This window comes from Drosophila biarmipes, chromosome 3R (assembly GCF_025231255.1).
Source record: "Drosophila biarmipes strain raj3 chromosome 3R, RU_DBia_V1.1, whole genome shotgun sequence".
Lineage (NCBI taxonomy): Eukaryota > Metazoa > Arthropoda > Insecta > Diptera > Drosophilidae > Drosophila > Drosophila biarmipes.
The window spans coordinates 16651743-16678620 of NC_066616.1; the positions used below are offsets into that span (position 1 = coordinate 16651743).

Genomic DNA, 26878 nt, shown 5'->3' on the forward strand with positions numbered 1-26878 from the left:
CCGGGACAGAATCGATATAATATCGAATTTGCTTCCACCTCTAGCAAGAACGTGTGTTTTGGTTGCGCTGCTGCCATTTGTTTTATTTTATGTTTAAAGTTTAAACAATTATGTCGGCGCAGTACCAGAGATTCCTGAAAGTACTTGAAAAGTGGCCAGCGGAGAAATCAAAAGTCGGCAGGTAAGCAATAAATTGGCATCGAAATACTCTCAAATCAAGAATGTTCGTTCTGGCGGCGCAACACTTAGGATTATCTAATAAGTAAATATTGTTCAGATTTCATATTATATGTAATTTAATGCAATCTCTAGTTCTTTGCAATGTTTGCTAACAATATAAAGTATCGCATAAGTTGGGAAATGTTCAAATATGGGAGGATTTTGCTCGCAAAGTTTTTCTTCTGCCGGCGCGCCAAGCAAGTTAGGTTCCACACCAGCTGACTCAAAGATTTGTGGATTGTGTGGGCCTTATTTCGCCAATTCTGGCCTGGTCAATTGGCGATCCGGACTTCAGTTACCTGATTTACTTGGCTAAAACAGGGCTTGCATTGTCTTACCAGTTCTCTCCATCGTACACAGATCTTGTAAACTTAGTTGTTTTCCTGAAAAAAATGGCTTCAAAATTCGCATATCAGTTGGAGCCGGAGGAAATTCTTTTGGGCCATGGCCTTCAGTAAGTTTGTTACTCCTTTTGATCTTGCATTTACAATATTTATTAAATATAGTATGTATATTTATTTTATTGTTATGAGGCTTGATTGGTAGAAAAAAATCGTGCTGATAATGATCTATCGACAATTATATATGGGCACATGGAACTTTTAAGTTTACACGCCTAATAGCAATGTTTTAGAAATACGAATTTTATTTATTTTTGGTACTCTGGATATTATTACTTGGGAACCCAAAAACGGTGGCGAACATTTTTCATTTTTCACTTTACGAAATTTGTATAAGTTTTAATACAAGAAAAGTAGTTTCATCAAGGCAGATTTATGGGTACATTGCTAGCTTGTCATCTAACTCTCTTTATGGTGTCCAATTACCCCGACACCTTAGTGGTTTTCCAAGCAAAACCCGCACTTCCGAGAAAAGTGAACGAACCTCTTGACCAGCTGCGCCGCATGGAACGAACATCCGCCACAGAAAACACACACATCCACCTCACAAAGTCAATGCAATTTAACGATCTCTCCTCTAACCCAAAAAAGGGATCTCGGCGAGCAGATTCGCAAGCAGGTGACCAAGCTCACCAGTCTGGAGGACGGAGCGACAGAAAAGGGACTGGACCGCCAGATTGAAGCTTTGGAGAGGCTTTGCAACAACGTCTACGCCAAGAAGTATCCGCGGACGTACGAATCCACGGCCACCGGACTAACAGCCGCCCAGTGCAGCCAAGTCTTGAGCTCTGAGTTCCTGCAATATCTCAACGACGGAGCGGGCTCCAAAAATAAGTAGCACCATGATGAAGCGACTTCTAATCCCCACTAGACTGAGACTGGATTTATTGAGGCTTAACTCTGTTGAAGCAAAGACGACTGCAGCTCCTCCTCCCCATGTTCCCGTTCTGTGCGACACAGCCATCGACTACCTGCGACCCGTTCCCGGAGGCACCTATTTCGACATGACCTTTGGAGCTGGTGGCCACACGCGTCGTCTTCTAGAGAAGTGTCCTGAGGCAAAGGTCTACGCCTTAGATCGGGATCCAGTGGCCCACCAACTGGCCCACGAGTTGAGCGAGTCGAAGGAGTACAAGGGCAGGTTGATTCCCCTCCTTGGGAAGTTCTCTGATTTGCCAAAACTTTTTAAGGAACATGGCTTGACCAAGAACTCGGTGGACGGAATGCTTTTCGATTTCGGCTGCAGTTCTATGCAGTTTGATGAGGCGGTTAGGGGCTTTTCCATCTCCAGGGATGGACCGCTAGACATGAGAATGGATGGTGGCCAAAGCGGAGGAGTTACAGCTGCCGAGGTGTTGGCCCACGTGGAGGAGGGCGATCTGGTGAAAATTCTGCGCACGTACGGAGAGGAGAAAGCAGCCAAAAAAATAGCCAGAGGACTGATAGACGCACGCAATGCACTCTTTAAAATTGAGACAACCAGGCAGCTGGCGGATATAATAGAAAACATCATGGACGGAAACGCCAGGAAGGACAAGCTGCGGAGACACGCCCACTCGGCCACCAAGACCTTTCAAGCAATCCGTATTTTTGTAAACAATGAGCTGAACGAGATCAACTACGGCATGGTTTTGGCCAATGAAGTCCTCCGTCGGGATGGTCGCTTAGTGACCATCACCTTTCACTCGCTGGAGGACACCATCGTGAAGCGCCACATTAATGGAAACGTTTTGGCCGGAGCCGCCAATGCGTTGCCCCTGAAGTACTCCAGTTACTATGCCATAGACGAACCGGAAATGTTAGAATCACTGACCAAGAAGAACTGGAAGCAGCTTCACCGCCATGTCATCGTGCCAGATGCCGAGGAAGTGGCCAGGAATACACGCAGTCGATCCGCCAAGCTGAGAGCAGCCGTCAAAACAAACTGAACGCAATGTCAATAAATCCCTCGGTCTAGCCCAAAAATTTCTCCCTCTCAAAGTCTATGTTTCTCTCTATCTCACTTTATGCTCTGGATGTTTGGACTGCTTCGCTTATCTGTCCAACCAATTGGCACCTGATGATAAGGTCTGGTTTATCTATTTACCAGAATTTTTGTGGTTCTCGTGCAGAATGGTTTTGTTTAGTTAGATTAGGAAATTGTTGTTAATTGCCAGGTAGAGAGATATTTTCATACTGTGGACTCTTTTTGGGTTTATGTTCTAAATATTTTGATAATTATAATCTGTTATTAGGATACATTTTTATGAGTTTGGGGTTGTTTTTAAAATGTATTGATTAACAATTTCTTACATAGTACATACTTTTTAAGGGCTCGTTGAACTTTTGAGTGCTTCATATCAGAGGCATATGAAATTGATATGGAAATTACTTTTGCCAGCACTTTTCCACGATCGTAGCCGTGATATATGTTTACCAATCCCACTGCGGTTATTTTTCTCACAGAGATGGATCAGGTTGTGCCTCTCAGAGCCCCTGGAGTACATACGTCAGCCGCTTGCCAATCGCAAGATGTGACCCGCGAGAAACCCGAAACCGATAATCTAAATGGCGCCTGATAAGGGAGTGGGATTAAAAAAATAGAGAAGTGCGGGGCAGAGCACCTATGTAGGCTATAGATAGGGGTGTCCGCGGCACACTCCGCTCAGTTGGATTGCGCGAGCCGAGTTGGCGTGGCTAGTGAGGCGGAATTTTCGGGCTTCCGGAGTAAAGTATTTTACGGGCTTACGTTTTTTCAGCGGAGAGTGGAACGCAGAGCCGGCGATCAAGATGAGCGGGGCCAAGATTATATCGGGCACGGCGGTGGCCAAGTGAGTGGGCTTGACTTTCGGCTTAGAGATACCTGCTTTACACCACCCCATCCCCAGATCTATTCGCGAGGAGCTGCGCAACGATGTGGCGGGTTTCACCAAAAAGTTGCCGAACTTTGCGCCCGGCTTGAGGATTGTTCAGGTGGGCGGACGTGAGGACTCCAACGTCTACATCCGCATGAAGATCAAGGCTGCTACTGAGATCGGCATCGATGCCGTCCACGTCCAGCTGCCCCGATCCATCACCGAGGGGGAACTGCTCGATAAGGTGAGTACCCCACTGAAGAGGGTTATGCAATGGTGCATAAAATGTATAAAAAATGGTTGAAAAATGACGATAACATTTCAAATCTGATGAAATATTTAAATTGTGTAATAAAGAATTGGTGTGAATAAAATTTAGTATTTAACCTATTCCACTTTAAACAAAAATGTACCACACAATAAATAAAGTATAATCTGTTTGCAGATTAACGACCTGAATGAGGATCCAAAGGTACATGGTATCATAGTGCAAATGCCTTTGGACTGCGACACTCCCATCGACTCCCATCTTATTACGGACGCCGTTTCTCCGGAAAAGGATGTTGATGGACTGCACACGGTGAACGAGGGTCGCCTGGCCATCGGTGATCTTGGAGGGTTCCTGCCCTGCACTCCGTGGGGCTGCCTGGAGCTCATCCGCCGCTCTGGAGTGGAGATTGCCGGAGCTAGGGCTGTGGTGCTGGGTCGCAGCAAGATCGTGGGCACTCCCGCCGCTGAGCTGCTTAAGTGGGCCAATGCCACGGTCACGGTTTGCCACTCGAAGACCCGCAACCTGGAGGAGATTACCCGAACTGCCGACATCCTGGTGGTTGGAATCGGCGTTGCTGAAATGGTCAAGGGCTCGTGGATAAAGCCAGGAGCCGTCGTCATCGATTGCGGCATCAATGTAAAGCCAGGTGAGTCGTGGTAATCTTTTTTAAAAATAGGTTTTAACCTTTTGAATCGATTTATAAGTATCCGCTTCAAATTGTTGTTTTTAAGATGGGCTGAGAGGAATTTATAATTTATTGGATTAAGAGACTTGTCTTCATATTTTCCCTAATCTAAAAAACGCATTCTAAAAGTTTCCACTTGTTTACCGATTTTCCCTCAATCGCTTATCAACACAATTTGACCCCCTGGTGGGTCTCCCAACCCCCGGAGATAAGAAATGATTTTGCTTTCAAAAACAATGCTCTCTAGAATTAGTTAGGGAACAGCTCCCGATCGGGATGAACCGATCTCAGAACTTAGACTGGCTAACCCTCTCCTCGATCCTTTTCAGACGCCACCAAGGCCAGTGGAACTCGGCTGGTGGGTGACGTGGACTACGCGGAGGCTCTCCAGGTGGCGGGACATCTGACGCCCGTGCCCGGTGGCGTTGGACCCATGACGGTGGCCATGTTGATGAAGAACACCGTGCGATCGGCAGCGCGATCCCTGGAGCGCCTGATCAAGGATGAGTGGGCTCTGCAACCGCTGCCCCTGAATCCGCTGCGTCCGGTGCCCAGCGACATTGTGATTGCTCGAGCCCAAAGGCCGAAGGACATTGCCGTGCTGGCCAAGGAAATCGGTCTGCAGGCTCGAGAGGTTTCCCTGTACGGTAATAAAAAGGCCAAGATATCGCTGTCGGTGCTGGAGCGCTTGGCGGACAAGGAGACAGGTCATTATGTTGTGGTAGCCGGCATGACACCCACTCCCTTGGGAGAGGGCAAGACAACCACGCTGATGGGCTTGGTCCAGGCTCTGGGATCTCACAAGCTGAGGAACACCATTGCTGCTCTCAGGCAGCCCTCTCAGGGTCCAACCTTTGGCATCAAGGGAGGAGCTGCTGGCGGCGGCTACTCACAGGTGATTCCCATGGAGGAATTCAATCTCCATCTGACAGGCGACATCCACGCGGTGTCTGCAGCGAATAACTTGCTGGCCGCCCAGCTAGACACCCGCATCTTCCATGAGAACACCCAAAAGGATAAGGCGTTGTACGATAGGTTGGTGCCTAAGGTCAAGGGTCAGCGAACTTTCAGCCCTATTCAGCTGCGCCGCCTTAAGAAACTGGGAATTACCAAGACTGATCCTGACACCCTGACTGAAGAGGAGTACGGATCCTTTGCTCGACTGGACATCGATCCCGAGACCATAATGTGGGAGCGTGTTGTGGACATCAACGATCGGTACCTGCGAACCATTACCGTTGGACAATCGCCTACCGAGAAGGGAATTACGAGGGAGACCCGGTTCTCCATTTCGGTGGCCAGTGAGATCATGGCTGTGCTGGCGCTATCCCGTAGCCTGGAGGACATGAAGCAGCGCCTGGCTGATATGGTGGTGGCCTTTGACAAACAGGGCAAACCCGTAACCGCCGACGATTTGGGTGTAACTGGTGCCCTAGCTGTTCTACTCAAGGATGCCCTGGAACCCAACCTGATGCAGTCACTCGAGGGAAACCCTGTGCTGGTGCACGCTGGTCCCTTTGCCAACATTGCCCACGGTTGCAACTCCATTATCGCCGATGAAATTGGCCTGAAGCTGGTGGGCAAGGATGGATTCGTCTGCACAGAGGCAGGATTCGGTTCGGATATTGGCATGGAAAAGTTCTGCAACATCAAGTGCCGCACATCCGGACGCAAACCCAACGCCATGGTACTGGTGGCCACTGTTAGGGCCATCAAGATGCACGGTGGTGGAGCACCTGTCACCCCGGGAGCCCCCTTAAATAAGCAGTACACCGAGGAGAACCTGGAGCTCGTCCAAAAGGGTCTTCCTAATTTGCTGCAGCACATCGCCAACGGCAAGGCCTTCGGCATGCCTGTGGTGGTGAGCCTGAATGCCCATTCGGCGGACACTCCGGCGGAGCACGAGTTGGTCAAGAAGGCTGCTCTGGAGGCTGGTGCCTTTGCCGCCGTGGTTGCCACCCACTGGGCGGACGGAGGAGCAGGAGCCGTGGAGCTGGCCGAAGCCGTGATCAAGGCCTGCGAGCAGGGCAACCAGTTCCGACTGCTGTACGATCTAGAACTGCCTCTGGTGGACAAGATGAACAAGATCGCTACGACGATGTACGGAGCTGGAAAGGTGGTGCTCTCGCCAGCGGCCGAGGAGAAAGTCAAGCGGCTGACGAAGGCGGTAAGACCAGCTATCTTTTCATAATAACTTTTTTATTATATAGTTATTTTCTCCGGTTCAAGGGCTTTGGCAACCTTCCCGTCTGCATGTCGAAGGTCTCCGGATCTTTCACTGGCGATGCCAAGATCAAGGGCGCCCCCAAGGACTTCACTCTGGACGTGGAGGATGTGTATGTTTCTGCTGGAGCCGGCTTCGTGGTTGCCATGTGCGGTGAGGTCACTAAAATGCCGGGTCTTCCCACTCGCCCGGCTATTTATGACATCGACCTGAACACTGAAACCGGACAAATCGAGGGTCTTTTTTAGACGCACTCAGAGCCAAGGTCACGAGGAGTAGATTCCCGCTAATTTCAAAATTTGACAATCAAAATTCCAAAATACTAACAAATTTTGCGATTTAAATTGTATATAAATTGATATAGAGATAAGTTTTTAAAGTCATCACTACTCAAAGTGAATCATCGTAAGCACCAGGAAGTAATATTTGAATACTACTTTTTACTCAACCTTTGAGGAAATTTCTCAGAAGATCCTTTTTTTGACACCCGTTTGTCAGTGCTAACGTCACTGATGGGAGCGTTTCATTTCGGACCCTCAGATGTGCTGGCCAGCTCCTTTTCACATCGCGATACCACATTCGTGAGCAGACCTTCTGAGCGATAGAACGCAATGTTAATGTCTCGCTTGACCCACTTGCATATTTGATTATGGGTGCAAGGCTCAAAGACCATGGTCAACTTGTAGAAGTGCTCATAGTTCTCGCACATCTTTCGCATCTCGAGTTCCCCTAGCTTGGGAATCACCAGGTGAGGTCGCCTGATAATGTGGTACGGGTCGTACTGTTCAGAAAAGTTGGAATACCTTACAGACGGCCAGTCGAGATTCAGAATAGTATTATAGAGCTTTTTCGGGTGTCCGAGGATGCCATGGGATACGTCAATCAAGTGGAGCTGTGATCCGGGCACAATGTACTCCAGCTCGAGCTGGGCAATGCGAATATCGGTCCCTCTGTACTTGCGCCTACCTATCCACAGAATGGGTAGATCCTCGGCAGAAACTTTCTCCAACTCTTGGACGAGCGGAGATATCTGAACGCGATAGTTAAGGTTCTTTTTATTACGGCCGTAGAGAAGACTGCGCTCCGCTTTCGTAAAGTTGAGGTACTTAGGACGGGCGGACACGAAGTGCTCCGAGCGGAAGAGGCGATTCATCTCCATTTCGATGACGAAGTACGCCCTGCGGTGCATGCAGATCCAGATTATTTGAATGGCCACGGTCACAAACTGCTCATGGAAGTACTTGTCGCGGATAGTTGCCGAAATATTGGAGATCTCCTTCATGTGATAGTACTTGGCCATAAGTACCTGGCCCTTGATGATCTCACAGTAGTTCCTGGCCTCCAGCATGCTGTAATGGCTGAGGTACACGGAAAAGTTATTTTTCATCTCAATAGTCTGTTCGCTCTGGACCTGGGCCATTTGCCCCGAAAGCTCATCGCGGCGAATCAGCACAAACTCCACAAGGCGTAGGTAGTACTCGAAGTACAATACCAGGGCATAGAGGACGGAGTGCACCGGTGGCTCGTGCATGAACTCTACGAACTTTTACGTCAGGAACTCTCGGGGCATGAGGTAGAGCACCAAATCTCGAATGTCTCGCATTACCACGGTGTCACTGTTGTTGCTCTTGGGTCGCACATATTCCTGCCGGAAGATGAGCTCCTCCTCCTGGTCGATGGTGCGCAGGAACTTGTAGCCATTGGTGATTATGAAGCGCTCCCGAGCGTTCTCCAGATCGTTATGGGCCTGAAAGTGGAGGCAGTCCTCCGTATCCCATGACCACTTGCCACTGTAGTACTTGGGGGCGTAGTTATCCACATGGATGCGCTTCATCGTATGATGGGGGTGGGTAATGATGGGTTAGTGTATTGTTTTGGTTTTATTTTTATAGAGTACTTGTATTGTAGTGTTCGCGACGAAGTATGGATGAGTTGTGACCATTTTCAGAATTCCTAAAAAGTGAAGCATACTTCACCCACTACTATAAGTAGCGCTTTTATTATTTTATTTATAAAGAGCAAAAATAACTTAAAGCTTAACACTTAATGGTTTCATATATATATATTTGCACATAGGCATGGAAATATTACAATTGGATACAAAATTTCAGTTTCGAAACATTGAAATGGGGGCGCCATCGAACCCTCTTTCAAACCAGTTCATACGCATTTGAATACTATTTTGAACTGAATCTGGTTGAAGGAGACCTCTGAGACGCCCCCAATACCGAACCTTTCTTTGTCACTTTACCTACACTAAAGCGCGATGCCGTGCTGCCAGAACGAGCGTTTGAAAAGCTATCTTTTTCTTTGTCCGAGTCTCTTTCACCCTTGCGTATTTTGGATATAACCTTGAAGTAGTTGGATATGATCATCTCGACCCTTGGCCCCGTAGATGTGCTCGCCAACTCCTTTTCACAGCGCGACACCACATTTGTGAGTAGACCACCCGAGCGATAGAACTTAATGGTGGCGTCTCGTTTGACCCACTTGGTGATTTGATTATGCGTGGTCCGCTCAAAAACTCGACTAAGCTCGTAGAAGTGCTCATAGTTCTCGCTCATCTTGCGCATCTGAAGTTCATTTAACTTGGGAATTTTCAGGTAAGGTCGCCTGATAATCTGGTACGGATCGTATTGTTCGGAGAAGTTTGAATACCGTACAGACGGCCAGTCGAGATTCAGGAGCGTGTTGTACAGTGCCTTCGGATGGCCGAGGATGCCATGGGATACATCAATCAGGGAGAGCTGCGAGCCAGGCACAATGTATTCCAGCTCCATCTCGGCAATGCGGACATCGGAACCCCTGTACTTGCGCTTTCCTATCCACAGGATGGGTAGATCCTCGACTGGCACCAGTTTCAGCTCCTGGATCAGTGGCGATTCCTGCACTCGATAGTTACAGTTCTTCTTGTTTCTGCCGTAGAGAAGACTGCGCTCAGCCTCCGTGAAGTTCAGGTACTCAGGGCGGGCAGAAACGAAGTGCTCCGAGCGGAAGAGGCGATTCATCTCCATTTCGATGACAAAGTACGCCCTGCGGTGCATACAGATCCAGACCATTTGGATGGCCACAGCCAGAAACTGCTCATGGAAGTACTTGTCGTGGATCGTTGCTGAAATGTTGGAAATGGGCTTCATGTGGTAGAACTTGGCCATGTTGGCCTCGCCCCCGATGATGAGGCAGTAGTTGCGGGCCACGAGCATACGGTACTGGCTTAGGTAAACAGAGAATGTTCGCTTCATGTCATTGGTCTGCTCGCTCTGGATTTGGGCCATCTGTCCGGAAAGTTCATCACGGCGAATGAGCACGAACTCCACCAGGCGTAAATAGTACTCAAAGTAAATTATCAAGGCGTGGATTACCATGAGCACTTCCTGCTCGTGCATGAACTGTACGAATCTGTAGGACAGAAATTCTCGAGGCATCAGGAAGAGCACCAAATTTCTTATATCTGATATCACCACAGTGTCACTGTTGTTGCATTTGGGTCGCACGTATTCCTGCCGGAAAATGAGCTCCTCCTCCTGGTCGATGGTGCGCAGGAACTTGTAGCCATTGGTGATTATGAAGCGCTCCCGAGCGTTCTCCAGATCATTGTGGGCCTGAAAGTGGAGGCAGTCCTTCTCCGAGTCCCATGACCACTTGCCACTGTAGTACTTTGGGGCGTAGTTATCGACATGTATGCGTTTCATTATGTCTGGGTAATAAAGTTGTATTAATGTATGAGAGTATTTATTTAGGTGCTGTGAGAAGTCGGTGTGGATGTGACGTCTTTAGTTTGAGTTGTGGTGAATGAGTGAAAATTTCCGAAGGCCACATCTGAATCTTCTTGCGGATGCTGCTGCGACTCATATTATTTTAAACAGCCTTGTTTGCATGGCAAGCCATCAGTTTTATTTCAGATTACAGACCGAACTAGGATACCGGCAACGTTTTCCGGCGTGTGTCCCAGCATGTTCCGGCGCAACAATGCCCATCCGGTCATACGGCAGTTCATCCTGCGCACCGCAGTGCTCAACTATCTGGGAAAGGATCTGCGGCAGCAGTATGATGAGTTCTGCCAATTAAAGGCACATTTCTCCAAGAGCAGTCAGGTGACTGGTGAGGATCAGGAGGACGAGGTGCAGCAGGTTCTCTCCCAGCTACTTGAGGTGCAACGGTCGAAGATGGCCGCTTCGCATCGTCTGCTCAAACGGGAGTACAACGATCTCTTTACCTACATGATGGACAAGAGCGAACTGTGGGATAGTCCGGAGTACTTCAAGGCGAAGGCGGCCCTGGAAGCGGCCAATCACAGACTGCGGGCATGTGGATCCCTTAAACCCATGGATTAAGACCATGCCCGTGAGGGACAATTTCCAACGATATAAAGTCATCCATTCAAACAGAATATACATACATACAAAGCCAAACGATCCTAGAGCGACTTAACTACTTGTAGAAAGGTATCTCCACCCGTCCGGATTTCGTGTTGACCGCCTCCCAGCAGGTGCACGCAAAGGTGGAGCGGTCCATGTGGTCGGTGTACAGCTTTCCCTCCAGGTGATCCATTTCGTGTTGTGCAATCCTAGCGTTCCACCCGCTCAGTGCCAGTTCGTTTTGGGTTCCCACTTGGTTAAGGCCCGTAAGCTTCACTCCTTCGAAGCGCTCCACCTCGGCGGAATATCCCCGCACACTCATGCAGCCCTCGGGATGTTTCAGTTTGGTGTAATTGGTCACAGTCAGTACGGGATTAATGAAAACCTATTGAAATTGAGTGGTTAGAAGGGTTGGAACTATTGGATTGGTGGGATCACCATCTCACAGTCAATGGCAGTTCCGTCATTTGTCTGGATTGGTAAACCGCCTCGGGCAGCTCCTTTCGGATTCGTCCCTTAAACTCCATGGCTATGATCCTGAGGGAAACGCCGATCTGGGGCGCCGCAATGCCCACACAGTCAAACTTTCGCAGCACCTTGACCATCTGCTGCACGATGGCCTCGATCTCGGGACTGCCTATGTGTTCCTTGGGCACCACAGCCGCCTGTTGCCTTAGGACAGGGTCTCCAATCTGGGTGAAGTGGTTGTAGGGCGGCAGGTTGGTGCGCTCCGTGGTCCACAGTTGCTGGTACCACTTCCTGAAGGATTGGCTGGCAGGAGGACTTGTTCCCAGGTTCCGGTGGTGTTTAAGAACAGTCTGGCATAGTTTTATCCGTTGTTTTAGCTGCATTTTGTGTTGTATTATCAAATCCCGGTTGTTTAACCTCTTTTATTTTGAACAGCTGACCGGCTAGCGATTGGTAATAGTCTATCGACTATCGATGGTAATAATTTTTGAACTTGGCGCGCATTTCAAATTGGGTATTTCAAATAAATAAGGAAGTATAGTAGTATTAGTAGTACAGACTCGCAATTGTATACATTGTGTGAATTTTTACTTCACTCGGTATAATAATCAACCCACCAAATAATTTTAATCAGCACCATATAAACCACGGAAAAACATTAAAAAGGCGTTACTTTAGTATAAAACAATTGTTTGTTAAATTCAGTAAATGTAGTAATATTGTGTACACTAGGATTACTATTTATGGAACCAAATGGCAGAGCGACCTTCGGCTGCGTTGATTTGGTCCCAGGTGTTGCAGTTGAAGGTCGAGATATCCATTCGATCCACGTAGATGATTCCGTTTAGGTGATCCACCTCATGCTGGGCGATCCGTGCGCTCCAGCCCTCCAGTTCCATTTCTGACGGAGTGCCCAGCTTGCCGATTCCCCGGACTCGGACCTTGTCGTACCGCTCCACCTGACCGGAATAGCCCCTCACACTCATACAGCCCTCGGGATGTTTGTTCACCTGGCTGCTGATTATCTCCAGCTCCGGATTAACGAAGACCTGCAAGCATATGATTTATGGTGTGAAGTCACGGGATTGCCACTGCACTTTATGATTAAAAAGATTGCACTTCAAAATAACACTTTTTATGAATGCATCTTTAAGTCTGAATCTTTAATACCTTTCTTAATATATAATATTATTTTAATTAACTTATAAATTATTTTATTTTAAGGGGTTATATTGACTTACGGCTAAAGGCAGCGTGGACATTTTTCGCTCCTCGTAGATTTCCGGCTTAAATTGCTCTTGCTTGCCGTCTCGGAACTCCATGACGATAATACGCTTAGGGATTCCGATTTGGGGCGCTGCCACGCCCACGCAGTCGTAGTGACGTAACACCTTTACCATGCGGTCAATAATTTGGTCTATTTCCAGGCTGTCGATTTCCTCCGGGGAAACTTCCTCGGCCTTTTGGCGCAGAACAGGGTCCCCAATTTGGGTGAAGTGGCGATATGGCGGAACTGACATGTTTTCGGGCGAAAGATGCAGTCCTAACTGAACAAAGTCTATGAAGCCACTGCTGGATGGGATTGCCGAGTTGGGAAGATTTCCGTGCGATAACCTTATCTTTGGATCAGCTGATCAGGCATTGGAAACAGTGGGAAGAATAAGTCCACGACCCACTTCCCTTTTACCCACTATATTCTAATTGTTTGTAAACGTATGCTATTCAAGACGCGTTACTTTTATTATACCCAACAAGTGAAATAGTAATATTACATAATAATATTACAATAATAATATTACATTAACAATCTGTTATACTTTTATAAATATAAATGAGCACCACAGCAAAATTTAAAAAACCATAATGATTTTATTCACGAAATTGTAATTTTGAAGTACTTTAAATCTTCTAGAATCCGAAGAAGGCAATAGCCTAAGGAATCAATCGAAATAGTATTCTTGGGAAGTGATTTTCTTCTGGCGCGGCGAGTTGAAGCCTCCGATCCGCGAGGACGTGATGCTGATGTTGTCCGCCTCGTAGGGAGATCCCTTGCGCAGCCTGGACTTGACCTTGAAGTAGTCTCTGATGACCTGGTCGACCTTGGTGGGCGGGACTATTTCGGCCAGTTCCTTCTCGCACCGGGAGACCACGTTGGTGAGCAGCAGTCCCCCGGAGCGGTAGAACTGGACGAGCTTGTCCCGCTTGAGCCACTTGTTCAGGATCTGCAGGCTATGCGGTTCGTAGATGCGATACACCTTGTAGAAGTGCTCGTAGTGCTCGCTCATCTTGCGCTCCTTCAGGGCATCGATCCTGGGAATGTCCAGGTGGGGCTGGCGTATAATATGGTAGGGATCGTAGCTCAGCGAGAAGTTCGAGTAGCGAACGGTGGGCCAGTCCAGGTCCAGGATGGTGTTGTACAGGTCCTTGGGATGGCCCAAGATGCCGTGGGCCACATCGATCATATGCAGCTGTGGGCCGGGCACAATGTACTCCAGTTCCATTTCGGCGATGCGCTTATCGGTGCCTCGGTACTTTCGCTCCCCAATCCACAGGATGGGCATATCCTCCTCCGCCACGTGCATCAGCTCCTGGATGAGTGGCGATACCTGGGTGCGATAGTTGACGATCTTGTTGTTCCTGCCATACAACAAACTCCGCTCCGCCGGCGTAAAGCTGAGATACTCCGGACGGGTCATCACGAAGTGATCGGATCGAAACAGCCGATTCATCTCCATTTCAATCACATTATAGGCCCGCCTATGCATGCAGATCCAAACGATCTGGGTTGTCACCGCCAGGAACTGCTCGTGGAAGACCCTGTCGCGACTCGTGTCCGAAATGTTGACAATCTCCTTCAGGTGATAGTAGTTGGCCATGTCGCCCTCGCCCTTCAGGATCGAACTGTAGTTGCGGGCCACCAGGAGGCGGTACTGGCTGAGGTAGATGGAGAAGATCTTCTTCATCTCGATGGTCTGATCGCTCTGGATCTGATCGGCCAGCTCGTCGCGTCGAATCAGCACGAACTCCACCATTCGCAGGAAGTACTCGAAGTAGATGATCAGGGCATGGATGAGCCGATGGACCGCCGGGCGGTGCATGAACTCCACGAACCGGTAGGTCAGGAACTCGCTGGGCATCAGGAAGAGGACCAGGTCACGGATGTCGTTGATTACTACCGTATCGGAGTCATAGGTGCCCGAATCGCGGACATAGGCTTGCCGGAAGATGAGCTCCTCCTCCTGGTCGATGGTGCGCAGGAACTTGTAGCCATTGGTGGTGATGTAGCGCTCTCGGGCGTCCTCGAGATCGTTGTGGGGCTCGAATTCCAGGCAGTCCTTCTCCGCATTCCACGACCACTTGCCACTGTAGTACTTCGGAGTGTAGTTGTCCACATGGACCCTCTTCATGACTCGGTGTTACTGTGTTTCCTTTTTTATGTTTAATCTATTTTCTTTTTTTTTGTATTCAGTTAGTAGTTAGTTAGTAGTTACTTGTTGTGGAATGTGACAGTTATGTATGTAAAGTGTACAAAATCAAAAATAAAGTGATTGAATGAACTTCCCAGCAATATTAAAACCACAACAAGTATTTAGAAAGCAATATCTTTTTAAGTGGATTGGGAAAACAATATATCCAATTAGCCACTGATATGTTTTTCAAACTTTGGTCCATTACCCAAAACACTTTTCTTTTGAACAACGAAAAGTTCGTAGCCAGTTTAGCAGTTGTTGTACAGATTAATCCAATTTTAGTTGTATTTTCCTGAAAGGGGCAGAAACTTTGTAACAGCTAGTTGTCCACATAAAAGTTTTTAGATAAGTGGAAAGTGTACACCAAAAAAACAAGGATACTATAAACTTAACTAAAGTAATTTTCTAAAATATTAAATCCTGTTGAGAAAGGATTTAAAAGATTTTAATATATTTCCTCAAACAATTTTTTGCTGTATTTACCTAAATAAGTAAGAATATATTGCAAATAGGTTATTTGTTGCTGTTTAACTTGTTTTCTTGGAGAGAGTCGCGAGCCCTTGAGCTTTTTATGGTCAACAAATGTGTAGCAACATCACAAAAGCTTTCTTGTTTTTATGGATGCTTTAAGGACTCTGGTTTATCTGTGGCCATTCGTTCATATAAATTATTTGACTTTACAACCCACTTTATTTGCGTTAAATATGTAGTTGGTAATATACTTTTGGCAGAGCTGCTCATGCACCACCCACTAGAAAAAAACTCCACGTCGAGTTTTTTAACAGCCTAATCTTATTTTAGCTGTGAGGCAAATTAAGATGGTGCCAGGATATTGTTGTCATATCTGTCCCCATCCCTTGTATTTCTAGGGCACTCATAACGCCAAATAGGCAGAATTTATGAGCATCTTGCGGGAAATTGATGTGGGAACCTACCAACAATCAACAAAAGAACGAGGGAATCTTCTTACCCACACAGACTGAAAAACGCCTCTGGCCCTAAATCTTAGTCACTCAGGCAAACGATGGCGGTACAGTGAAGCCTCTTGCAGGGCATCCATACAATTCCTTTCACACCATTCAATTCAGAATGTATGTGGGTGTTTTCATTTCATTTTCTATTGACGTCATTGTTATAAGTGTTTGGTACCTATTCCCAATTGATGAATTTGCTCTTGTTCCAATTAATTGTCATACCTGTTTAATTGTTTAATGCACCAAGGCAACAGATGAATCTTAAAAGTGTTTTGTTATAATACTACAGTAATTGTCTCTAGACAAATAAATAGAGATTTGGATTTATTTTAACCATAACAAAGGTTAAATTTTAAAACATTGAAGTAAATTTTAAAGTTTATGTTTAACGCTAGAAGTTATAACCAATGTCAATCAAATTGCCTTTTCCATAGAAAGTACTTTTCCATTTATATATTTATAGAACAATCCTTTGACTCCGGGTTTTTATTAATAGTTCCTAGAAGCTCTGTTATTGTAGCAGGGTAAAATCAAGTATACGCCCCCTTAAGGCTATTATTCTGTCGCACACAAATAGCCTTTCAGAGCAACTGCAAAACAGCTCAGAAACTAATTTGTAGTTCTTTCAATTAAATGCACTTAACTCGTTGAACAGCAGTGAAAAAGGGGTGGCTGAACCGGAAAAAGAAGGGAAAACTGATGTCAGTTCCCGGCGGCATTGTTTACTTTGACATGCAGTCAACAAGCTGTGTTTTTATAACTCCGCCGGGCACATAACGCTTGATATCCCATAAAAAGTGCTGGACCAACCCCGTTCTGGAATCATAATCTATGGTTTTAATTTTTAGTAGTTCTCTTTACCCTGCGGTCGCACAGTTTTTAGTACATGTACTTTTATTCTCATTGTTAGGGATTTGTTTTGCATGCAGAGCAGCCTTGAAATTTCTTGGAAAAGCACAGGGACAATTCTTTTCTGCTTCTTGTTGTGTGAAAAGGACAAAGAAGGGATAAAATGAAAGAAATATGGGACATAATTAAAGAATACCTGAAAAAATGAAAGGAAAAATCCGAAGTTATTACGGATATTAAGGAATTTCTTAACTACGATAGGTTTAGATGAGTTTCTTACGGCAGAGTTCAATTAAATTGCATTTATAATAATGTAATATGATATTTTGAACAACATTTTTCCTGTAATACAATATAACATTCAACGTGCTTTCCATTTATTTAAATAAATAAATAAATTAAGTTAAATTAAATTAAATAAATACAGGTTAAATACAAAATGGGCTTCTTTTTAATTACTTGCCAGGTTTTCAACAGATTAAATACAAGTAGTTTGCACCTTTGACATTGCCGGAATTAACTCGAACATTTTCAGCAGTAACTATTGATTTTTACCTTATCAATCGAATTTAAAACAATAAAGGTGTGATAAAAGAAATGAATCGACTCCGTGCTTCCCTTTAAACTTATATCGATTTATTTATATCACCAGCATTGTAGTAAGAAATTCTCAATTGCATTCCTTTCAATAGTTATTTAATGGAACATGTAAAGAATTTCTGCAAATATTTATCCCACTTTTACTGGCTACAATTTCCCCATAAGTGGATGCCTCCTGCGAGTGACATTCGCTCCCTGTTAAATGTGCTCAAAGTACACACGCTCGGTTACATGTAAATAAGCATTCAAATAGCTTATGCCCTCATGCATAAATAATTTAATTGCATGCGAGGCTCCAGTGTTGGCATAAAAAATAAATTGCAATTAATACGCGATTCGATACGAAATAAACAGGCAGAACAGGTGCTAAAAATGGCCTTTAATCATATTGTTCGGCTTTTGTGGGGGGATGGGAAGCCCGTGGTGCGGTACAACACGTATACGCAGTGTGGTACATGGGAGATGGTAAGTCAGAGGAAAAGCAGGAAAGGCAGGAAAAGCTGAAAAAGCTGAAAAAGCTGGAAAAGCGTTAGGAGCAACAGCTACAGTAAGTCAGCCAAGTGTGACTCCCTGCCTTGTCGCCTGAAATCTGGCTTTGTCCTTCGCTCCGTTCACCGGGGCTTCCTTAATGGCTCAGTCGGTAGTCGGCATTCGGTATCCAGCAGTTGGCAGCATTTATGGCAGCATTTATCGAGGCCCGGATTTCACCCTCGATTTTCGGGGCAGCCCCCACTGGCGTTGCTAAAAATTTATTAGCCCGCTGATTTATTTGTTCAATTGCATGTCGCACGGTCGGAGAGTCACGGTATGATTTTGATGTGGGTACGTGCCGCAAAGGCATTTTTAATATCTTGCCAAGGCACAGAAAAGCGTTTCAAAGCATTGAAGGGAGTTTTAAATTTAGCTTTTTTTTGGGGTAAGTAAAGCTCAAGCATATTTACCCATAAAGACCACTCACAAAGGCCCAAATTCAAAAATAGCCCTATAAGTAATTAACCCGATTAATTTTCCAAGGTGTAGGTAGTAATTAAGGCACACCTGCCTAGCTCGCATGTGCTTAAAAATGACTGCTACATGCATAATTGATATGGGAACCCTATTATTAACCCTCTAGGTCAGTCCAGGGGGTTGACATAAGCTCACGCCTTGGATAAAGAGGGTAGATTAATTCCGTGGCATGTGGAACACTCTCACCTTTCAGGCTAAAAAAGGCTTTGTTATAATTAAAAGAAGCGCTTGAAAAGTTCAAGTGTCAACTATAAGTAGCATAGTTATTTTCCTTTAGATCTAAAATGTTTTAAGTATTGCCAAAAGCATTCAATCATTCATTCAAACATTACTGACAGCTCTTAATAATTTCAAGTCTTTGCCATGGCAATGTAAGCCAGACGTTTTAATTGGTTTAATAATTATCGACATTTCGACCAGCCAAAATTACCTAATAGCAGACATTAAAATTTAATTACATTTTGAGTAAAGTTCGGTTAAAGGCATTGTTAACGAACTTTGACCTTAGGAAAAAGGTTCTCCTGCTGTAATACCTACACTTAAATTCATTACATTTTTTCACATTTCCATTTAACCAAAAATAAAATAAGGGAAAATATGCAAGACATAGTTCTTTTACAATCCTCTTAAATTCCCTAAAATATATATTTTTTTATTCAAAAGCAATAGTATTAAGGATATCTTACATCTTATGCAAATCCTTGCACATCAAAAGATCTGTTGTTCAATTCACAGCCAAGTCAACTCATTAAAGCGGCAATAAAATCCCAGTGTCACTCTAATTGTACATATTTGCCATGACTTCCTGGAGGACCACTTTCCATCCGAATTTGCTATTCTGTTCGTGCTGTGGTTCTTGTGGCAATTGGTACTGTCCGTTTTAATCTCTTCAAACTTATTATCGTTGTGGATGGCAGGCCATTGATTGATAGGCATTTGTATGGCTTTCAATGTCAAAGCTTATTACGACAGTAATCCGGGGGGCAAATAATATCAAATATGGCCAAACTTCCTGAAGCTGGCGATTGTGTAAGCGAGGTCTTGAATATATATTGTAATCGATTGCTGGGGATTAGATAGAATGCGAACAAAGCAGGGTAATCTCTGACACAATACCATATTCTAAAGGAGATTTATATACATACACCTTGTGCAGTCACCCCCAGGGGAATCCTGAAGATTTTTGGCCGACTCATGTTTATTTAATTCCCGTCTTTTGGCCGTGTTTGCCAATGTTTTTGCACGTGCTGGCTTTTCAGCGGCAAGGTCTAATTAAAATTCAGTAAAAGCCTCGGCCACAAAATGGCCCAAAAACTTGGCCCACAGGGGCGCGCAAAGCGACTGAGCTAAATACATATGTAAACACATCATCAGGTGCAAGGTGGGAAATCTTAATGAGTCCGGTGACAGCGGAGCATGTGTCATTGATTAGCACTCGAGTGCTGGCCAGCGCTATTCTAATTCCCATTTAATATGCATGAGCCGAGCGGACGCGGAGTTTTCCGGTCAGCACGGCAAAATCGGGAGAGTGGTTTTTCCACTCGGCGGTTGCCGAGTGCTTTTCATTTCAACTATGCTGCTTTAAGCCGATCAATGAAAAAGTCAATAGTGTTTCAAAATCCCATCTAAAAGGTGCATAAAAGTATGCTACAATATAGCCGGCAAAATGAACATTTGTTTTCGACAAACGATTTTCTCTTTTTGCTGCATACTTCTTGGCACGTCAATAAATTATTTAAAAACAGTGATTTAAAGGAGTCAAAAGAAAATTTTTATTTAAAAATGTACCAAAAATGTGATATACCAAATGCAAACCAGAGCTCAAATTTCTCTTTAACTTAAATGTTGGTTCCGCACCACTATTTTTGGTGAAGTTTTCCAGAGAAAAATTGTATTTGCGCACTAAAACAATTCGAGGTACACAGGATCAATATTAAAAATGCTGATGTTTCTAAAAATTCGTCTTATATTCTGTTGTTGCAAATGGATGGTGGAGAGAAAACAAATATTTTTGTATTTCTCAAAGTCTCTGTAACTTTAATTTTTCACAAAGAAAATGTAGAGTATTTTTAATGGAAGTTCGACATAATATAAAAGTCCTATGTTTTACTATGACGTGTTTTATCCCTCACAGCATACACACCGATTTATTAGTCAAGAACATACAAACACGTCTAATATACATGCTTATAACACACATTGGGTTCCTAGAAGGGGGTATCATTATTGCGGGGGAAGATGAGTAATCGAAATCCTCCACCCCGTCCGTCGACGGGTCAGCGCAAGCCGAGTGCCCAAAGGACGACTATGCCGCCGCCGCCGCCGAAGCCACCTCCTCCGGCACCACCACCACCTCCGAAGACAGCTCCTGCTCCTCCTCCACCTCCTCCAAGGCAACCTCCTCCGCCTCCTCCACCACCAAAACCACCTCAGCCACAAAGCGAAACTTCGGTATTGAGCCCGGTGGCGTCTTTGGCCTCCAGGAGCCAGCGCTCGAACATGAGCCTGAAGAAGAGACACCTCATTTGGGTCTACGCCCTCCATGCGGCTCTCACAACCTCCGCGGTAATGCAGCTGCTGACCCTTAGGATCCTGAAACAGGACTTTGGAAAGTCGATAAGCCCCACGGTTCCCAGTTTCCTGTGGCTCGTCATGGCCATGGCATGTGTCCTGATCCTGGCCTTCGTCTACCTGGCCAACCATTGCCCCTGCAACTGCCTGCTGGCCATTGTGATCGTGGAGATGGTGGTGATCTTCGTCAACTGCGAACAGTGGCCGCGAGTCTCGCTGCCCTGGGTGGCTGGTGTCCTGGTCATCGTCCTGATCCTGAACATCGTGCTCTACATGATGGGCATCTATATGCCGCTGAAGCTGCTGCCCGGTCACGTCTTCATGATCATCGTCACATTATGCTGTCTAGTGATTATCATTTCGATATACGTCATTGTGTATCTGAATGGCAATCGCTATGTTTTGCGTTATGCGTCGATGGTCAGTCTACTGTACGCGGCCACCCTCATCCTCTTCACCATCACCGTGGTTCATCAACGGAGGTACGAGTACATGGATAGATCGGATAATGTCCTGCAGGCCTCAGTGCTGGCCATGCTCTTCGTCTACATGATCGACGTGATCTCCACGATTGTGCGATTCAGTCAGCATCTAGTTGAGCATATTTAAACTGTATCTTTGAAATTCAAAGTCTATTGTGAATTTAATAAAATGTCGTATAGTATAAAGAATGTTATATTTAAACTATTTTTTAAATTGATTTATACTTTGGTTATATTATACTTGTTTTATCATTATTTATATGAATCTTAGTATTCTTCGCAATTGACATTAGTTTACAAATTTAAACATTTAAGTATTTTGAAATTTAGCATTTATTTAAAAATAACTCATCTTACTTGCCAATGTTTTAATGAGGCAATGATATATATTTCTTATTATTTACATTTTTTTATTTGCTGACGTGTGCAGATTTGTTAGACAACAATGGCAAGCCTTTAGGCCCTTATTTTGTGTCCAGATTCCGGCTATCGAACCCGAATCCCATAGGTTGTTTGCATATGTATGCAGATACGTATGCTTGTGTTTGGGTGTAGATGCTCTTAGCGACAAGTTCCTTTTTGTGGCCATTTCGTGTTTTATCTAAGCCCTTCTGGCCGATTACACAGACAGTCGGACAAAGGGAAGTGAAAACGGAAACGGAAAGGACCCGCGGCCGAAATAAAAGTAAAATAAATAATTCCCAGGCCCAGCCATATTTTTCGGTATTTCATCGTTTCCTTATCCCCCTGTAGAGGTATTTTTGGATTTGCCTTCGTTTGTCCACTTTAATGAATCCGAAACCATCCATAACCCCTCTGTGGGCCACTCAGAGTTGGAAATTGTGTTTGGGTTCAACTTATGCTAATTTCATAAATTCCCTTTTCGTTGCAACGCTTTTAACTCTTTAAAAATAGTTTGCCACCAGCAAGTCCGGCAGGATAATGGCCCCGAGGGGGGATTTTTCATGACGAGAGAGCTGGTTATTCACCCAACCACAAGTTGCATGTTAAAATGCAGTGCAAGGGCATTGTTTGCCAGCCAGTTGTGGGTGTATGTACCTTGTACATCTGTGAGGGATCCTGTGAGTCCAAAATATGCGTAGTATTTTTATCAAAGGGTTTCTAGGTTATAAAATAGAACGTTAAAGTTTAACCTAATAAAAAATGATTTAAAGAGCTTTTCAGCAAAGCGTGTTATTATTATAAGGGACTTTATGTATTTATTTGATTTAAGCCCCATTCAATTGACATGCTACTAACAACATACAAAGTAACAAAACAAATATATGAAAAAACTCGCTGACATGCTAATAGGCCTGTCACAATGTTGCAAATAACCCATTTAAGAAAATTAATGAAATGTATTTTTTTTTTATAATGTTCGCCTAATGTTCTCCAATTTGTAAAGCCAACACCTTGCTATAATCTAGCTCTATTATTCAAAGTCAGGATAGATGGACCAATTTGGACCGATAAACTTTGGTCAATGATAAACTTGACATCATCGCAGTCGTTATCATCATCAAAGCCACATGCTCCATGAGTGGAAATTAATCATTCGGCTGCAATGTATCCTTTGTTTCGAGCCTTTGTCCTGCACATGTGACATCTGTGGAATGTCGTACGTTTCTTTTCGGGGGACACAAGGCCATTTACATTATGCAAAGTTTTTTGTGGTTGGGTGGCAGACAGATGTATCTTTGCCTCTGTCTGAATAACGAGAAGCGAATCAGCCGAGACATCAAATTAATTCACGAAATTGTTCATTTGTTCAGCATGTCCTGGACGAAATGCGCTGGCCAAAGAAGGATTTGGGGGAAATCTCCGGCAATTTGTTTCACAAATGCCGGACTCAATCATTCAGGCGGTGGCAGGCAGTGCTGCCAGGCACTGTTTTTAACAAAAACAGGCGAAATCTGATAAAAAATTAAATTAAAAAGGGAACAGGAAACAGGAAATGGGCAATAAATAAATGTTTTTCTCCTCGATTTGATTTAAATGGGATGTGAAAATACGTTTTTTCTAGGAGTTATTTGGTGTTAACTAAAAAGATTAAAAAATATAATTTACCCATTGATTGGATATTTTTTAAAGGCTTTTATTACTAAAGCCTATATTTAAAAAATGTATATATCCCTTTTAGGTTTTTTTCATGCCGTAATCCCTTTGTTGGCTGGTAGTTAGGATTAAATATAAGATAGGATTAAATATAAAAATTAAACAGATATATATTTGTTTTTAATTTTGAACTTTTTTATATTAATAAAAAATTTATCCTTTAAAGAACGTTCCCTTAAAGACAGCTCATCACTGGTGTCGTGTCAAGTTGTCTGAGCTTCTCGAGCCCAATTCTTTTGCCCTCTGTCAACGCTGAGGCTTCGCCACAAGAATGCCATGAAATCAACTTTGCGATGTAATAAGCCAAGGGCAGAAAAGTTGAGGAAGAGGCTACAACTGGCGTCCCAGGAGGCGCATGCCATAAAAAGTGAAACACGTCAATAGTTTCGAGAAGTCTGGCGATGGCAGGACTACGAGGAAGGGTGTCGCCATTTTTTGCCAGGTTATGGGACTGGGTGAATTGAAGAAAGTTGCCAACTATTTGACAAATGCCACAACAGAATTCCTGCGACCGGCGCAGTAGCTATGTAGATAAAAGTTGAACATCACTTTCCCCTCGGGGGACTGCAGGGAAACAGCTTCAAAGGGCTTACGTGTACTTTGTTAAACATATACCAGTCTACCTTTAAAGGGATTTGCATAGTTCTTTATGTTTTTTCAACCTGAAAGAATACATAAATTGGTTTTTCTCACATTAAAGAAAAATGTATCTATTAAGCCCTAGAGTTATTCTCGCACCTAATTTTCCCTTAATTTATAATTGTATTGGATTTGGGAAAATTTTATCAGTTCGAATTAAATTCTGCCCTCTTTAGCAGCGCCAACTTTGTTAATATATATCTAAACTTTGTTCAATCCAAATTAAGATGGCAGCACAACACATTTACACAGTACAATTAAAACTTTAACGATTATATGTTTGTCTTGCCAAATTGATGCGCGCCTGGAAACTTTTCGAATACCAAAATTCCTTGGCCTGCAAGCCTGCGTTGTTCCCCCGTTCGTTACTCCTGGGGAATTTGTAGGCGAATTTCGGATTCCCAGCGCTAATATCAATATTGACTTCAACTTGGCGAGAGCCGTAGGCGATTTCTCGGTCTCTCTGTTTGGGCGCCATTTAATTGCGTGAACCCTAAGCCGACTGAAGCACTTGGAGCATCCTCCAGCTGGCTGTCGGCTTCACTTTTGATAAATGAGCTTAATCAGCTGTAGGCAGGCCCTCAGCTGGTCCTCCCACCTGGCAGGTGAGATTTGCTGAGGATTGGCGTCAAGTCCCGAAACAGGGGCTGACAATTTAAAGCACTCCTCCCACAGGGACTGCCTTAAGCTACAGGACCATTTGCCATTTCACTTGCTTGCCATCGGGCGGTAAAGTCAAATGAAAAACTCAGATATTGCCAGTGGCAAATAAGTATGCTCATCATTGACGTCAGACCGGCGGAACTACTGGGTTGAGGGATTGTATTTAATGTCCTTGTTAATGCAGCTTAATTTTTAGCAACTAGAACTAAAATATTTATTGCGAAGAGTGTGATAGAAACCCCTGGAAACATATTTATGTTATTATCATATAATACCCGATAAGCTGGAATTTTGAAACATATGTATTTAATTCTGCACAGATTCAGAATTTCATTTATTAGGTTTTTATTAAATTACGTATCTGATTAAATTTTATTTCATACATCAGACTTCATTAAATTCATCGCTTGCAAACCTAACAGGTCATATATTAGGTTTATAATAAATTAGGTTGCTCATTAAGTTTAATTAAACGCATGCTTCCCATAGCTTAAACGGCATTTATGCGCCACATGGGTGTAATGAGTCACCCTTTAATTATAATTCCTGTTTAAGTTTAATAGATTCACCCCCTGCCAAACGCAGTTAAAAGTTCTTATATTAAATTTACTGTAAGCCCCGCATGAAGTCCAATTAGCCAACTTTATTTTCAAGAATCCTTGTAATTCTCCATGCCTTTCGCCCCTTTTACGAGCAATTCCGTTTTATCATTTTAACAGGCGGGCCACGAAAGTATGCAACAAGTCCTGCGAACGGGCTCAGTGAACTTTGTTCCTTTGACTTTGACCCTCGGCGGGCAATACGGCCACTATCATGGCCAGCTCAACTGAACTATTTCTGGATCGTTCGCCACTTCTCCCAGCTGGCCAAATATAACTTAATGACTTGACATCATCTAGTTGCTGAAATTAGTTTCAGTGAGGGCGAAACCCACAAAGTTGGTGCAACTGCCGCCGCCTTTTTGGGGAGTTGGCCCTAATTTGACAGCCCGCCGGGGAGGGAGAAAGTGAAATAAACTTGTCCGACGAGATTTAATTAAGCACTGGCGGACCGAGATTCGGTGTTTTTGTACGGGATTGCGGTGCGCCGATATGTGGCCCCATCCGGATCCCTAAACCCTGATCCCTTTGCAAAGGGCTCATTGCCAGCGACCTTGTTGACATTTGGAGAGATGAAATGCCCTGCAATATTTAGTTTTATGCTTTTGATACGCCATGTTGGCCAGGCCTAATGAATGGGCAGACAAGTGCCACTGCTTTGGCCACTCACAGCTGGCAATCTATGCTTTAACAGCTTTATATGTGCTGGATTCGTGAGATATCATTTTTATTTTGCAGTTTTTTTTAAGCTTTCGATAATATTAGCAATATCAGTTTCTTTTAATAAACAAAAACTCCTGTGACGATTGCAGTAATCATCAAATTTTATTAGCTCAATAACGTCCGAGCGGTAATTTCAGCGACAAAAAGTGTATAACAAGCCACATAGTTGATCGCAGTAATTTTTTGGCTGAATCTTACAACTAAAAATTTTTGAAAATTTTTACTTTTTCATAAGGTCTACATTTATTTCCAAAAATTGAGCAAAATTAAAATTTTTAGGTGGAAATGCCAATAAATCAACATTTTGGGCGAAACAAGAAAAGTAGTGGTCCAAATGTGGAATGTTATACCTTGTTAAACTCGTATTTTGACTTTTTTATAAGGGGTAGCACCGTAAGTTTTTTCCAAAAATGTACCAAAAATAAAATTTTTAGTGGAATGCCAATGGATTGGAAATTTTATTACGAGTTTAACAAGGTATTACATTCCACATTTGGACCAATATTTTTCTTGTTTCACCAAAAATGCTGATTGTTTTTGGGTGAAAAATTACAACTTTTGTTTTTTGCCAAAAACTGAACTTTTTTTTTGTGTAACTTGGTCAAAAATCGTCGAAAGTCTAAAAGACACACTGTTTTGGCCAGCTAAAAAGCCAAATAATTAATTGCAGTAATTTTCTGGCTGATTCTGAAAATTAAAAAATTTCAAAAATTTTGAGTTTT

The 26878-nt window shown here is 44.0% G+C and overlaps 8 protein-coding genes and 1 pseudogene across 10 annotated transcripts; 4 read left to right on the forward strand and 5 right to left on the reverse strand.

Annotated features, from left to right (window-relative positions):
- Positions 1-32: 32 nt before the first annotated feature.
- On the forward strand, positions 33-7104 carry LOC108031416 (C-1-tetrahydrofolate synthase, cytoplasmic). Of its 3 annotated transcripts, none has more exons than XM_017104816.3 (6): positions 38-181; positions 3359-3430; positions 3488-3698; positions 3900-4371; positions 4740-6577; positions 6640-7104. In XM_017104816.3, the coding sequence occupies exons 1-6, from the start codon at positions 111-113 to the stop codon at positions 6880-6882; spliced, it is 2907 nt and encodes a 968-aa protein (XP_016960305.1). In that variant the 5' UTR covers positions 38-110; the 3' UTR covers positions 6883-7104. The 3 variants fall into 3 exon arrangements, with proteins under 3 accessions (XP_043946898.1, XP_016960305.1, XP_050744306.1); XM_050888349.1 differs by lacking the exon at positions 38-181 and adding an exon at positions 597-673; XM_044090963.2 differs by lacking the exons at positions 3359-3430; positions 3488-3698; positions 3900-4371; positions 4740-6577; positions 6640-7104 and adding an exon at positions 1212-1458 and having other exon boundaries at positions 33-181.
- Positions 1463-2585, forward strand: LOC108031417 (probable methyltransferase-like protein 15 homolog). Its single transcript, XM_017104818.3, has one exon. It carries the CDS (start codon positions 1463-1465, stop codon positions 2546-2548), a length of 1086 nt encoding a protein of 361 aa, XP_016960307.1. The 3' UTR covers positions 2549-2585.
- Positions 7105-7157: 53 nt separating the features above from the next.
- LOC108031420 (uncharacterized) lies at positions 7158-8553 on the reverse strand (annotated as a pseudogene).
- A 124-nt stretch (positions 8554-8677) lies between these two features.
- LOC108031419 (uncharacterized) lies at positions 8678-10452 on the reverse strand. Its single transcript, XM_017104819.3, has one exon. It carries the CDS (start codon positions 10324-10326, stop codon positions 8812-8814), a length of 1515 nt encoding a protein of 504 aa, XP_016960308.1. The 5' UTR covers positions 10327-10452; the 3' UTR covers positions 8678-8811.
- Positions 10453-10504: 52 nt separating this feature from the next.
- LOC108031422 (uncharacterized) lies at positions 10505-11046 on the forward strand. Its single transcript, XM_017104823.3, has one exon. It carries the CDS (start codon positions 10588-10590, stop codon positions 10966-10968), a length of 381 nt encoding a protein of 126 aa, XP_016960312.1. The 5' UTR covers positions 10505-10587; the 3' UTR covers positions 10969-11046.
- On the reverse strand, positions 10990-11996 carry LOC108031421 (peptide deformylase, mitochondrial). The gene is made up of 2 exons (XM_017104821.3): positions 11439-11996; positions 10990-11377 (listed from the first exon to the last, which is right to left on the reverse strand). Exons 1-2 carry the CDS (start codon positions 11841-11843, stop codon positions 11066-11068), a joined length of 717 nt encoding a protein of 238 aa, XP_016960310.1. The 5' UTR covers positions 11844-11996; the 3' UTR covers positions 10990-11065.
- Positions 11997-12114: 118 nt separating this feature from the next.
- On the reverse strand, positions 12115-13048 carry LOC108031423 (peptide deformylase, mitochondrial). Its single transcript, XM_017104824.3, has 2 exons — positions 12702-13048; positions 12115-12509 (listed from the first exon to the last, which is right to left on the reverse strand). The coding sequence occupies exons 1-2, from the start codon at positions 12978-12980 to the stop codon at positions 12198-12200; spliced, it is 591 nt and encodes a 196-aa protein (XP_016960313.1). The 5' UTR covers positions 12981-13048; the 3' UTR covers positions 12115-12197.
- A 261-nt stretch (positions 13049-13309) lies between these two features.
- LOC108031164 (protein phosphatase 1 regulatory subunit 36) lies at positions 13310-14995 on the reverse strand. Its single transcript, XM_017104383.3, has one exon. The coding sequence runs from the start codon at positions 14865-14867 to the stop codon at positions 13401-13403; it is 1467 nt and encodes a 488-aa protein (XP_016959872.1). The 5' UTR covers positions 14868-14995; the 3' UTR covers positions 13310-13400.
- A 5474-nt stretch (positions 14996-20469) lies between these two features.
- LOC108031244 (uncharacterized) lies at positions 20470-21610 on the forward strand. The gene has a single exon (XM_017104480.3). The coding sequence runs from the start codon at positions 20600-20602 to the stop codon at positions 21539-21541; it is 942 nt and encodes a 313-aa protein (XP_016959969.1). The 5' UTR covers positions 20470-20599; the 3' UTR covers positions 21542-21610.
- Positions 21611-26878: the final 5268 nt, after the last annotated feature.